Genomic DNA, 14,452 nt, shown 5'->3' with positions numbered 1-14,452 from the left:
GGTATCGGCCCTAAAAAAAATCCATATCGGTCGATCCCTAATTTGTAGAATAGATGATGAGTCGTAACAAATGAACGTACACGTTAAGTGAACCCACTCCATTCCTCTTTCATTGGGGAAGCAGAATTGCCCCCTGGGGATAAATAAAGTTTTCTTGAATCTTGAATCTTGAATCTTGAAGACGTTGAGGGCACACGAAACGGTCATCCCTGAAGTGAATTTTAAAGGTGACATTATACCACCAGGTGTGAGTGTGATTAGCCTTTACAAGCCGTTTTGAAAATCTGCCTCTTCTGACATCACTAGTGGGCATGCCCACCTAGATATGTGCTGGATAGATCAGTCTACCAGCCTATCCAGTGGACTGTAGTAAACTTTGCTCATCTATCCGTCATACAAGTGGACACGCCCACTTGTGATGTCAGAATAGGGCGATTTTAAAAACGGCTTGTAACGGCTAATCACATTCACACCTGGTGGTATAATATGTCATCTTTATGGTGGATGAGATAGTTGTCACCTACGTCCACTAGCTATGGCGGTTATTCGGTGCAGTAGTGTAATTGAACTGTGCTGTTTAAGGGCTGCTGTGTTTTGTAATCCATGTTTTTTTCTGTTATCTCAGAGGATCTACAAGGATACCTAGGAGCCTTTGAGGCCAGCAAGAAAGCCAAGGAAGAACTGAACGCTCATATCCAGAAGCTCCAATCACCAGAGAATATGAAGATGAACCAGGATATGGATGAGAATAAACGGAAGTTGATGGAGATTGAGTCACAGCTCGGTAGGCTAGTCGTCAAACTAGGGGCTAAAACTATTATTACAGACCTCAGATGGCTATTAGCCAAACTAGCCTTGAGCGATTATTTCACACCACAGACGGCTAGTAGCCTAGCTTGCCGCTGATACAATGATTTCACACCACAGAAGGGTAGTAGCCTAGCTAGGAGCTAATTGGCTCGTTTTAGTTATTCTCTCTTGGTGTTCTTGGTGTCCTCAGAGCGGACTCCGGTACCAATATCGGGGAGGCGAGCTCTCAGAGAAGAGGAGGAGGAGGAGGAGGTGGCCGGGGGAGCAGCCGCCCCCCCCCAGAAGAGGACCCGGGCCTCTGCACGGAGGACCCAGCTGTAGACCCCCCCTCTGGATCTCCTGCCGCTCTTATAGCCTTTGCCTTCTGAAATTGTTTACATGCTCCACCTTGGGCAAATGGCATTTGTATACATTTATATATTAAAGTCAGATAATGCACTTTTAGTAAAAAAAATTATGGTTACGTTAAATGAGTATACGTAAAATGTTTCTGCGTGCATCAGAGATTTTTTTTTGTATGTGTTCAATATTTTATCACAAATATGTTTTTTTCTGCTCTTTTCAAAGCAGTATTGCATGCACCTTTTACATGTTACTGTTTACTATTAAAATGTTCAGCCATAGAATTTAAGAGGCTTGTCAACCTGTTTTCAAGTTTTGTTGAGTTTATTTAAAAGCAAGATGATATGTGTCATGGCATTCTTGTTTCTTGATTTCATTTATGGAACTTTTTCCATCACATGTAAATGTTATTATTTCAGGAGAAACCATTTCCATCTTCACTTAAGAGAGGAATATATAGATTTATACAAGGGCATTCTAAAAGCCCTTTCCCTATATAAACCATCATCACAAAAAAATCCACTAAACCGCATCATTTTGGCTCTGTAACGATCGGAGCATCCAGTATTTGACAGAATACACAACAAAAAGACTTCAGCAGCCTCAGCTCTGGTGTTTAGATGTAGAATGAACGTCTAAAATAATGGCTTGTGTTGTGGGGTGCGGAGAGGAGCCGTGGGGGGGAGGTGTCTCCTATCAGGGGGTTGGTTTCCGATGGAAAACGGAAAAAGGCATCTTGTCAGTAGGGTAGTGAGGCCCGGACGTCACAGCACAGAGATTCGGGTCCGGGGTTGCTTCTATACTGGAAACAACGCAAAGCCACGGGCACGAGCGAGGACCTTATTCTACTTTCTCTATTAAATAGTAACCAATCGATTTCAGGCAACGATGAATCATCTCACTCGTTCACCTGGGTTAATTAAATATCTCCCTATTTACTTGGGCCTATTCATTACTTTCTCAATTATCAGCGCAACGCCGTTTCAGTACAACATGTTTCAAGGGAGCGCTTATTCTGGAGGGGAGCCTCGACAGAGAAACAAGTGAGTTCTATTTATTACGTTACCATTTGTACTCCTATTGTACGTCTTTTAATATTAAACGTGTAAGTGCCATTTGAAATTGGCGGAAGAAAAAAAAAGGTGCTTGACAGAAGGATTCTTGACAGGTCTGCAAAATTAGACTTGGAGTTGTACTCATCAACGTCCAACTGACCTTATCTCTACAGAAACTGGTGTGCGCATGTCGTGCACAAGAACGTGAGCGGTGCGGTGCTGAGCGGCACGGAGGTGTTCGTCCAGCCGGAGCACAGGCCGTGCCCGGGGAGGTACCCGGACTGCGCTCAACAGCAAGGGTAAGTTTCCGTTGAATTAAGCTTTACCCTTCAGTTGACTTTTCTTCTCATCCGAGACAACAATTCACTTTTTTTTTTAATCTATTTCAGGTTGTCTTGTTAATGAGAGAATTGATTCCTCACTTATTATTTACTTTGGGTGAGAAGTTGGCACTTCGGTGTGGGTGGAAATTTGGGTTTGGTTCATTGCTGTTCTACATTTTAGGGATCAATTCAGTCTCAAGATTGTAGTTGGATTTGGAATGATAAACGGTTTTCAGTTTTCATCATTGGCAATTTGGACACTTCCTGCAGATCAAACCATCGCTGCGTTATGCGATGGCTCGGGACACTCTTGGAGAGACATCCTATCCTATAATAAGAATCCGAGACATAAACCATGCGATATTTTAGCCAACCCTTCTTGCGGTCATTTTTGATTTCCCGACAAGAGAAAATAGATCCACTGCCAATAGAATGACTAAATGATGGTGACTAGTCCAAATTTAGCGAGATGGAAGGTTTGAAACTTTATATCTGTAGTAAAGCCTCTTCTATTACTTAATATTAACAGGCAAAGTCGGACGAATAAGTTCTTTAACATCCGACCAAAACTTCATGGTCTATTACTATATTAATATAGGAATGAATTACATGTACCACGTGGATATTTTACATTGTGCATTGTACGTTGTAACTATACACTGTATTGACCATCACACGATTTGATGTGGTGTTCAGCCAGCGGAGACACTTCCGGCCGACCTACAAGATCGGCTACAGGCAGCTGACAGAGCTGGAGTGGAGGTGTTGTCCAGGTTACCAGGGTTACGACTGCAGCGAGCCGAAGGGTGGATCTCCACGGCAAACCCCGGCTGCCCCGCACCGAGCCCCCAGTAACAGATCCTATCATGTTATGCATTATTTTTTTACTGTGTACTGCTGTTCAGTCATTTTTACACAGTGATGGTTTACAAATACATGTCATTAAGGAGCAGGTAGGTGTAAGAGGGCTTCTTGTTCAAGGACTGTGGACACTGGGGTTCGAACCCCATATAACAATCCTTGAAAAAAAACATTGAAAAATGTCCAAAAATGTTTCAAATATATCCTAAATAATTCGAAGGTATAAAATCAGACTCAACTTATTGTGTTTTCACTATAGTACAACAGCATGCCGTTGATATCCAGAAGTGCAGAATTAAAGTGCACAAGTCATCCATGTCCTCTCTTATCCCCAGCGGATCAAGACCAGCCTCGGGTAGAGGGGCAGCAGCCCCACTCTTGGAGGTGGCAGGCTGAGCACCAGAGGGGTCGGGGGGCCCAGGACACCCCCTCCACGCTGCAGCGCATGGAGGAGGACATCCAGCGTCTGTCCCAGATGGTGCTGGACATGCAGGTGGCCATGACGGACATGAGCTCGGGTCTGCGTCTGGGCCTCCAGGAGGACGCCAGCAAGATGCTGGTGACGCTGCTCCACGAGCGGCGCCCGCCGAGTGGAGCCCTGGGCGGGGACACCGAGATGTTCCAGCTGCAGGGGCTCTCCCTGGAGCACGACCCGGCGCACGACGACGAGGTACTGGGCAGGATCAACCAGGTGGTGGACACGCTGGAGACCAAGAGCAACGCCCTGGACGAGCTCCAGGGGCGGGTGGACCACCACGACGGGCAGCTTCGTCTGCTGATGGAGGTCTCGCAGGGCTCCCCGGCCATTCCCCCCTTATCCTCTTCGTCTTCTTCGTCCTCTTCGTCTTCTTCTTGTTGCGTGGGCAGAGACACGACCCTGCGAGCCTACGTGGACGAGAAGCTCGGAGCTCTGAGGGATGAGCTGATGGAGGGCATGGAGATAAAGATGGCCGACCTGAAGAACTCCTGCGACTATAAGATGATGTCGGCCCAGGGAGAGTCGGAGGCACAGGAGAACAACTACCTCAGCCTGGCCGAGCTCATGGACTCCAAGGAGTCGGACCTCCGCAAAGAGATCCTGGACGTCAGAACCAAGTTGGAAGTGTTGGAGAGCAAAAAGGTTGTTGTAGGTGTTTCTGTTCCAGACATCCACGCTTCTGAGGCTGTTCTGGCCCGGTTGGGAAACGTTGAGCTCCGTCTGAACCTGTTCGAGAAGAACATGGAGGCTCAGAGCCTCTTAGGGGAGCAGAAGTTTGGAAATCAAGCGGACCAGCGATGTGAAGATCTGAGGAGAACTTTGGAGGACAAGATAACTTTTGTGGAGGACAGAATCACCTCTCTCGAGGAGAAGGAAGACGAACGTCTTAACTCCCAGACTGGGATTGCAGAAGCACAAGGTCTCGCTGCTCTTCATAGCGAGATGAACTCTCAGAGAAACTACGTCAACATATTGGAGGGGAGACTGGACACCATAGACAGGTTGTATTCAAAAGAGTGCAACAAGTGCAAACCAACGTTTGTAGAGAACACTGAACGAGAACAAGACCAAACTCTGAGCTCCAGGAATGAGGTTGACCCCTCCCAAAACAGTGTCAACGGCCAATTGGCTTCCAAGGAGCAAGGGGTTCTGAGACATCTGTCCAATGACAGCCGGAGCAGCCTTGAGGACACCTGGAGTGAACTGGGTTTCCTGCAAGCCCGGCTGGAGAGGTTGGAGGGCTCCATGTCAAATGTGGACAGCTCTGTTCTTCAACACTCCCAGGAGCTCCAGGACCTCAACGCCACCTGCACCCAGGCCAGCAGAGGACCAGCCAAGGACCAGCTGGAGATCTGGGCCAGGCTGGAAGAGCTCCGCAGGGAGGTGAGGACCAAGGCCGGTGACTGCCAGGTCCAAACCCAAGACATGGGCCGGAGTCTACAGAAGGTATGCGACAAGCTGGACCCGATGTCTGGCTACCTGCAGGAGATCGAGGAGGCTCTGAACAAAAATGTGAGCGGCTTGTGGACGAGTGTCAGCCAGCTGAACGGGACCCTGAGAGCTCAGGGCCGGGGCATCGCCCAGCTTAGAGGAACCCTTCAGGCCCTCCAGGACCAGGCGTCTAGTGGGTCTGAAGACCTCCTCACAGGCAGTACCCGGGTTACCGAAGGTAAACATCCTCATTGGTATTAAACACCACCCTTTAACACCTTCGTTCATCAGAGCAGCAGCTCACCTTTAACACATTTCACCGATCAGAAAAAGGTTCTAGGGCTCCGGGTTCAGAAAATACAAGTTCTGCCTTCAGAAGATGTGTAGAGCGAAATCTGGCAGGACAGTAGTCAAGATGACTACTTTTTTTAGTCATTTAGAAGAACAGTAAATTCAGCTATACATTCAATTAAGGACCGGTAGGGCATGTTTTCCAAACCCAGAATGTTAACAAATAGCCTGTCTTGAGATGATGTGCAATACTGAGGTAGTTGACTGAAAATCTTTGGATGGACCTAAGCTTTCTGAATAGGAAGTTCCATCCCTGTTCGCACTATGAGAACATGCTTACACTATATGATGTCGGTCGGGTAAGTAAGCCAGCCATAACACTGCCTGTAAATATAACACAGATGGGACTCTTCTACTGCTACTCATATACCAACATTTAAGATTTATGTCCACTACGCCCAAACGTGATTCATCCCCGGTACCAAATCACCCGGTGAAATGTTTCCCTTGTGGTTCACCACTTCAACATTCAGTGGTTTAAAATATTTCTTCATCATATAAAGTAATGATCAGTTTTTCACAGTAATAAATTCAACATTATTAAAAAAACTTGGTGGGGAGAAACCGTTCCCCACCCTGATAAAACCCCAACATTGTTATAGATTAACAAAACGTAGAAATTATGATTGTTGGTAACTGTAGGTATAAGCAGAGTAAACCATTCCGGATGTCACGTTATTGAAAAACAATGTCGGCCTACAACTGGAGAGATGACAGAGCTGAGGCCAACACCTGCATCATCACGGAGTGCTTTGTTTCTACGAGTCGTCGCAAACCAAAAATGGCGTCATCGCGGCCCTCGTGCAGAGTTCATACCGCTCTTTGTTGCGGGTCGCTCTGAAAGAGCTCCGCACGGAGAGCGAGGGAACTGTTTGGGCTAAACGCCAAACTTAAATACCCTTGCCTTGGATAGACTGTCAGCGCACTTAAGGAACTATGCATCCAGCGACTATAATGCCCGCTCATGTTTGGCTTTAGCTTTGTGCATTGGTCTTAGCGGCATGTATTAGCGGTTGCGGCGTGTTTAGCATCGACAGCGTGTATTAGCATTAGCGTGAGAGCGAGCTGGATCTCTTTGCAGCAATGCCCTGGCTCCCGGTAGGCAGGCCTGATGAAACACACATGCTGCTAGTTTTAATAAGCGACCTGATGCTGTTGAGCAATGTGTTGGCTCCCCCCCTGTTCCCCCTGCTTGGCTGTCGGTACGATGCTGGCTCGTCTCTCTCAGCATGAGCACACACACAAATTGCTCTGTGGGGGTCAGTGTTAAGTTGGGGGTTGCGTGTGTGTGTTTCCGTGTCGCTGGTGAGTTGCGTCTCCTGGGAGAATGGGGTTGCACGGGTACTGTACTGCAGCCTACCCCCTTCCCCCCCAAAACGAGCTACACACCCATGGTGAGTTGAAAGGTTTCCACCCCCTGGTCGGTGTGGGTTAGTCACTCTGCTGTCACCAGGAGATGAGTCACCAGTCATCCCCAAAGGACAGAGTTACTCATTCCTTCCGCCTTGGGACATTTTTTTATTGTGGCCCTTTTAGGCCAACATCAAACACGTGATCGAATCTCATCACTGCCCTATTTAGAACTGATCCAATATCCTATTTTTACTACAGAATGTACTTTCCGTTACAAAGCACTATACGCCCAAACGGCTTCTGATATCGACCAACAGCTGCTCGTCTTGTAACCTCTGCTGACCAACTCTGTTTCCATTGTCTCTGCTTATCTACTCTGAGTTGAAAATCTTCCTGAGGGGGGAGGCAGGGATGAGATGAGGGGCCGCGGGTTACTGATGGGGTCTCCCACATGGCTGCTCCACAGCTTTCCTGGTGTGACATCATCTGCTGTCTCATCCAATCTGTTTCCTCCGCCGTTGTCATAGTGACCCCTGCTGCGGTGGTTCCAAGGGTTCTTGAGTCTGATGACTCGTATTCTCCAACCTTCCCTCCTTAAACACGGCCTGCTCGGATGTAAGGGTCAATAGATCAGTACACACACAACCCTCCCTGGCCCGACTGTAGCGATGAAAGAGTGTGTGTTAGCTGGACGGATGTGAGGCCCAGAGTCGCTGGGGCACAGCCCCACCCTACTACGGCTCATCTGGGGGGTTAACTTCCCAAGATCTGGTCCAGACCCCACCAGCTAGAATAGGCTCCCAGTATCATCTAGCCCATCTGGGGTTCCCTGTGTGGAAACCAGCCAAGACTTAATGCATCCCCATTATTCAGATGAGTTCCTAAAATACAACCATTTTTCTTTCTTCCTGCCAGAGTAGCAACCTCTCCCTCTGGTGGGCCATCACTATTACATTATATTTACCATCATCATGGAGCATATGCCTTCATCCAAATGGACTGACTGACTGTACAAGTGAGTTCAGAATACAGGCCATTAAGGAGCAGGTAGGGCTAAATAGTACAGACAGGTCATTAAGAAGCAGGTAGGCAGGTTATTAAGGAGCAGGTAGGGGTTAGACAGTACAGAGACAGGTCATCAAGGAGCAGGTAGGGGTAGGGCATTTTGTTCAAGGATGCCTACAGGTAGACTGAGGATAATGGGGTTTCAACAAAGAACCTTCAGAAGGGAGTAAAACACCCTAACCACTAAAATAGACTACCTTCCTACCAAGCCCATGATATGATTCCTCCTAATCCCTCTGCTGGTCCTAAAGCTTGTCCCACTGCAATCAAACCTTCACATCCCCTGAGATCTGAGAGCTTCATCACCCAGCTCTGGGTGGGAGAGGGAGGGGAGGGAGGGGGAGGGACGGACCCTTGGGGAGATCAGAGAGGGTCCTGGGACGTGTCCGGACCTGATCCAAACCCATGAGATGATCGCTCCAGCACATTCTCAAGCTGTGGTCTAGGGTCTCGCCTTCAGAAACTCTGTTGAGCCCGGATGTTTAGCTCACGATTGGCTGGTCCAAACCAATGAGATGATGTCTCCAGCAAGACCCAACCTGTGGTCTACGGTCTCGCCTGCAGAATCTCTGAAGGCGTCTATGTTTTGGTACTTGAGGTTGCAAATGATTGGTTTAAACATTTTGATGTTGAGTTTGGTTTAAGCCAGTTACGTTTTGTTTATTTCATTTCTTGTTTGTTTAGTTTGTTATGTTTGGTGAACTTCAATGTACTGAGTAGTTCAGTGTAGCGGGCGCAAATCTGGTTTGGAACAAGCAACTTGTAACGTTTTATTGCACTCTGCGTTAATCAACAGACACACATACACATACACACACATACACACACACACACACACACACACACACATAAGCAAACACACATCCAACACACACACACAAATATACACTCCAAAACACACACATATGTAAGTGAAGCCAAATGATTTCCTTGTTTACTGCTGCAGTGCCCTTGGCTCTGGACGGCTTTCAATTACTTTGATCAAAGCCCCGTCTGCACAAAATACCTTGGCTACCCACAAACACAGACACACACACACACACACACACACACACACACACACACACACACACACACACACACACACACACACACACACACACACACACACACGTAAAACACATGTCGACCCTCCCTGCATGGTTAACGGCCCCTAAACTGTTCTGCTGTCCACTGTTAGAGCTAATGGGCCGCCTACCGCAGGGTTTATAGGGGCTAGCTGGGAGGCAGGTGGGGGTAGGAAGCTTTAGAGGGGTGGGTTTATAGGGGCTGGGTGGTGTAAGGGTGGGCTGGACAGATTGGGTGGTTATAGGGGCTGGCTGGTGGTAGGGTTGGCCAGACGGGTGGGGTTGTTATAGAGGCAGGGTGGTGGTAGGATGGGCTAGATCAGGGGTCTCAAACTCGCGGCCCGGGGGCCAATTGAGGCCCGCGGGATGATATTTTGTGGCCTTCTACTTGACATCAAAATTTAGTGTTAGTGCGGCCCGCAGGTTGTTGTCGAACGCACATTTCTGCTGAGTTGCTTGCCACGCTTTTTATCACTTGTGGTAGGGTGACCAGATGTCCCGGTTTTGCCGGGACAGTCCCAATTTTGAGTTGCATGTCCTGAGTCCCGACAAAAGCCAAAGGACGCTAAAATGTCCTAGTTTCCACCAACCACTATTAATTGTCCCCTGTTGTCAGCGATTACATAGCCAACGTGATCTTATTATAGCCCGATCATTAGCTTAGATTGGGTCAGTTGTGCACCTTTTTTCCGTGGAATACTTGATGCGGCACAGCCTGACCCAGACTCTACTCAGCCCCCAGGTAAGGTTGAGTTTGAGACCCCTGGGCTAGATAGACGGGGTGGTTATAGGGGCTGGGTGGTGGTAGGATGGGCTAGATGGACGGGGTGGTTATAGAGGCTGGTTGGGGCTATGGTAAGTTAGAGGGGTGGTGGGGTTGTATAGGCCGGTTGGGGGTAGGGTGGGTTAGATGGGTGGTGCATCTTGGTATGCTGCTCACTTTTACAGGCAGTGTTACCTTGTTCAGCATCAGAGGAAAGATAAGGTAATGTTTATTGTCCCGAGGGGAGAAGTGGTTTTGGATAGACGGCTTTAGACAATGTTCTGCCTTCAGACAGTAAAACAACAACTTACACAATAGTTATTTATGACTATTGCAATTAATGACATTGATGGTTATCAGTTTCGTGTGTGTGTGTGTGTGTGTGTGTGTGTGTGTGTGTGTGTGTGTGTGTGTGTTCAGCGTCTTGGTCTATATGGCTCTATTTAAGACTCTTGAAGGCCTGGGGAGAAGCGGGCCCCCTGGCTCCTGATAAGATTTTAAGATTTGGATTAGTCAGCTGTCACAGGAATGTATGGGTACAGGGGACAACAACTGTGTGTGTGTGTGTGTGTGTGTGTGTGTGTGATTTGAGGGACAATCACAATAATAATAGACAATTACATTTAGAATAATAGTATAAGAAGATGAAAATAAATGTATGCATTTACAGATCTGAATTAAAAGTATATAGAGCAAAACCTCTGATGTTGTTGAAGGTAGTACTAGATATGTGGTGGTAGAGAACTAGAAGTTGGTCCTAGATATGTGGTGGTAGATATAAACTAGAAGTTAGTTCTAGATATGTGGTGTAGAACTAGACACTGCTTCACATTGCAGGGTTTGAACCCTGGGAACAGTGCGCCGGTCTCTGATGTCCTGAGGGCTGTAGAGAGAGGGAGGGACAAGAGGATAATTCGAGAGCTAATTGGAGATGATCAGTAGGCCGCCATGATTAGAAGGTTGGAGGAGGAGGTGGAGGTGGAAGGGGAGGAGGTTTCCCTCGGAAGGTTCCCAGGGGACTTCTCCTCCTAACCCTCTCGTTAGAGCAGTCACAAACAGGTGAGGAGAGAGGAGAGGGGGAAGACTACATCATTATATTTTATTATTATATTATTATCTGTGACAGGTAATTTATAGAAATGTTCTGAGTGAATATTTCCCTCAGAAGTTAAATAAAACTCCTCCTCTCTTTCAGGTGGACGGGCGGAGGTTGGGGTTACGCCCACTCTCGCCCCCACCCCCTCCAAAGACTCCGCCCCTCCTAAGGTCAGGGGCGTGGCAGTAGGGGGCGTGGCTATGGGTGGCATGGAGAAGGAGAGCGTGGCCGGGCCCCGAGTGGTTGAAACGGGCCAGGCAGGACCCCCAGGGACCAAGGTGGCCTCCCGGCCCGTCCTGGGGGCCGACGGCAGCATGGCCACCGTACACGGATACGCTGGAGCCCCTGGTGAGACGTGCACCCGCACGCACGCACGCACGCACGCACACACACAGAAACACATGCAAACATGGACAAGCACCCATACCATCATCTGCACTTTGTGTCCACAGGGTTAAAAAACGTTTTGACGGACGGTGTCAAAGACGTGTATGTATTGTGTTGAAGAGATTTTAACTTAAGTTAGCAAATAGCCCGACTAGCGCCGGCCATAACGTAATACGACGTTATACCTCAAGAGGTCACCATCACTGCAGCGTCCAGTGTCGTCAACATGGGAAGTAGCTATCCATGGTAACCTCATTTAAAAAAATTCAATTAATTATAGAAATAGCAAAGAAAAATTTGGTTCAACATTGCTGTCACTTCCACCGTTTTATACAGCTCTTTGCGTTAAATGCATGCCATTTGATACTGAACTTGCAATGCTTCTTCTAGACTGGTAAGTAAACAGCTGTTAATGCTTACGTTGGCTTATAAAGGCAGCAACTCACTGACGGTGTAAATGTTTGCTTAATAAGAGTTTGTTGATGCGCTGTTAAGACTGGTCCTACAACAGGGGTGGACACCACATCTTTCTGGTAATGTGCTGCCCCCTGTTTGTAGTGTTTAGGACTAATTTGCCCAAATCGTATACGTTGAACCGTTAAGTGTATGGCGACAACATGACAGTATTTACTTTCAATGAAATACAATGATATCTGTTCTTTGTCACTGGAAGTCATAACTGGTTCCATTCTTAGAATTACTACAAAAAATATGTTTTCATTGAAATTCAACACATTTTGTATTCAATGATTGTCAAAAAACACATTAGTTTAACTTTTTTATTAATAAAATAGATGTTTACAACAATTACAATCTATACAGTCATTTTTCTGTTCTATTACGTCCTTATTTCTTACTTTGTTCCAATTCATCACACCACAGCATCTTCGTCCGAATCCAGTGTCTCGGTTAAGATTGACATGCCCCCCCGGCCAGGTGAGACCCCCAGAGAGCTCTAAAAACACCCTCTCTGTTTAACTCCTTCTCCCTCTACCATGCATGCAAAAGTACATGAACATCTCTCTGTTGCTACAGATTATCAACTTGTTCTCTCTCTCTACAAATGTATCAACGTGTTCTCTCTCTCTACAGATGTATCCAAGTTTATTCTCTCTCTACATATGTATAAATATGCTCTCTCTCTCACTACAGATGTATCAACGCGTACTCTCTCTCTCTGCATATTTATAAACACGCTCTCTCTCTCTACAGATGTATCAACGTGTTCTCTCTCTCTACAGATGTATAAACATGCTCTCTCTCTCACTCTCTCTCTCTACAGATACATACATGAGTCATACATTACGCTTCCTGGAACCTGCTGGCTCCACAGGTTGGATTTACCTGATTCATTTATTGTATCCCTGATTGATACTTGCTGTGTTAGATTGGCAGGTTGTTATTCCTGGGGGAGGTGTAAATGAACAGTACAGTCTCTTTAGGATTTACAGGTTGCTCTCTTTGTGATCAATAGGTTCATTAGCAGTGTGACCTCTTTGGGATTAACAGGTTATTTACCAGATGCATAATCTGTGATTAACAGGTGTAATCCCTGGGGTTAACAAATCTTTTGGATTAGGACATTTAACAGGTAAAATGTATGTAGGATTAACAGGTTAATTAACAGGTTATCTTTTTGAGTAATGTGGTAATATGTACGGGATTTATAGGTTAACTATCATGTTAAATTGAGTGGGATTGACAGGCAAATTAACATGTAATCTCTGTGGGATAGGTAGGTTAGTTAACAGGTCATGGGAGTGATATTAAAAATTGGATTACCAGGTCGTCCGTTTGGGAATAACAGGTTAATCAACCCGTCTTTTTAGTGAGATTAACAGGTTATTTAACAGGTGATCTAAATGAGATTAACAGGTTATTTAACAGGTGATCTGAGTGAGATTAACAGGTTAATTAACAGGTAATCTGTGTGTTTCCAGGGGTGAAGGTGTGTTTCTCAGCAGGGTTGAGCCTCCCCTCCTTCCCTGGGGAGGTTGGGATCATCCGCTTCAACGAGGTCTTGGTCAACGACGGAGGACACTATAACCCCCTTAAAGGTTTCTCCCGCCATGTTTAGCATCACAACAACACGCAAACATAAATGTTGTTCATTGGACTTTCGTTCCATCTGAGCCTTCATCTACCTCGCCCTTTGAGACTGCTACAGATTGAAACTGATTTAATCTGACTCTGACGTGACCCTATGTGTAACACCTCACTATGCCCCTCCCCCTCTTCAAGGTGTGTTCACGGCACCGCTGGACGGCCGCTACCAGCTGAGCGGCGTGCTGACCGCCCAGCGAGGGGCGACTGTGGAGGCGGTGCTCTCTGTGGCCAATCGCAGCATCCAGAAGCTTTACACGGCGGGATCTCCTTCGGGGGCCACGGTGGAGGGGCCCCGGGGCCCGTGTGAATGTGGGGGCGCCGTGGCGACCCTGAACCTGGTGCTCAGCCTGAAGCGTGGAGAGCAGGTGGGGCTGGTGATGACCGCGGGGAAACTGGCCGTCTCAGCCTCGTCGGAATTCCTGTCCACGTTCAGCGCCGTGCTTCTCTACCCCTTCCCCGCCAACCTCAGATAACCCCACCCCCATGCCCTCAGATAACCCCACCCCCATGCCCTCAGATAACCCCGCCCGTCCTCAGATAAGCCTGCCCCCTATTCACAAATAACCCTTCCCTCAGACAGCTCTGCCACTGCTTCAGATAGTGCCTAAATAATAGACTATGACAAACAATAACTCTTTAAAGGAATGAGGTGATGATGGTGACTTGGGAGAAAAATATGATTGTAATTTAGCAGTTTTGTTTTTTGTATTAATAGTTTTATTGTTTACTCTTTGCTTTGTTTATAGGTCCCAATGTATAATTATTTGTTTTTATTCAGGCGTTGTAATTTTGCCTTTTGTATTCATTAAAGGTGCAACGTTTAAGATAATTTGTTTTAAACGTATAAAACTACTAAAAATGAACTACTATTAACATAATTTGAAGAAAAAAACGTTTTGACACAGTGTCAAAGACATATATGTATTGTGTTGAAGAGATTTTAACTTAAGTTAGCAAATAGACC

At 46.8% G+C, this 14,452-nt stretch overlaps 2 protein-coding genes across 3 annotated transcripts in view; both read left to right on the top strand.

Moving 5' to 3' along the window:
* Nucleotides 1-1,501, top strand: part of smchd1 (structural maintenance of chromosomes flexible hinge domain containing 1) — a 36,856-nt gene extending 35,355 nt beyond the window's left edge. For both annotated transcript variants that reach the window (XM_079754928.1, XM_079754929.1), the window contains 2 exons: nucleotides 626-784; nucleotides 1,001-1,501. In XM_079754928.1, the coding sequence (XP_079611054.1) occupies nucleotides 626-784; nucleotides 1,001-1,131 (290 nt within the window). In that variant the 3' untranslated portion in view covers nucleotides 1,132-1,501. The remainder of the gene's footprint in view (nucleotides 1-625; nucleotides 785-1,000) is intronic.
* Nucleotides 1,502-2,040: 539 nt separating this feature from the next.
* emilin2b (elastin microfibril interfacer 2b) lies at nucleotides 2,041-13,961 on the top strand (the record flags this gene model as incomplete). The annotated part of the gene is made up of 9 exons (XM_079754477.1): nucleotides 2,041-2,195; nucleotides 2,381-2,506; nucleotides 3,227-3,381; nucleotides 3,727-5,538; nucleotides 11,095-11,343; nucleotides 12,265-12,318; nucleotides 12,665-12,715; nucleotides 13,323-13,439; nucleotides 13,624-13,961. 9 exons carry the CDS (start codon nucleotides 2,041-2,043, stop codon nucleotides 13,959-13,961), a joined length of 3,057 nt encoding a protein of 1,018 aa, XP_079610603.1.
* Between the last annotated feature and the right edge of the window lie 491 nt (nucleotides 13,962-14,452).

This window comes from Pollachius pollachius (assembly GCF_949987615.1).
Source record: "Pollachius pollachius genome assembly, chromosome: 17".
Taxonomy (NCBI): domain Eukaryota; kingdom Metazoa; phylum Chordata; class Actinopteri; order Gadiformes; family Gadidae; genus Pollachius; species Pollachius pollachius.
Note: the sequence above shows the minus strand (reverse complement) of the source record. Positions and strands in the feature narration are given on the sequence as shown.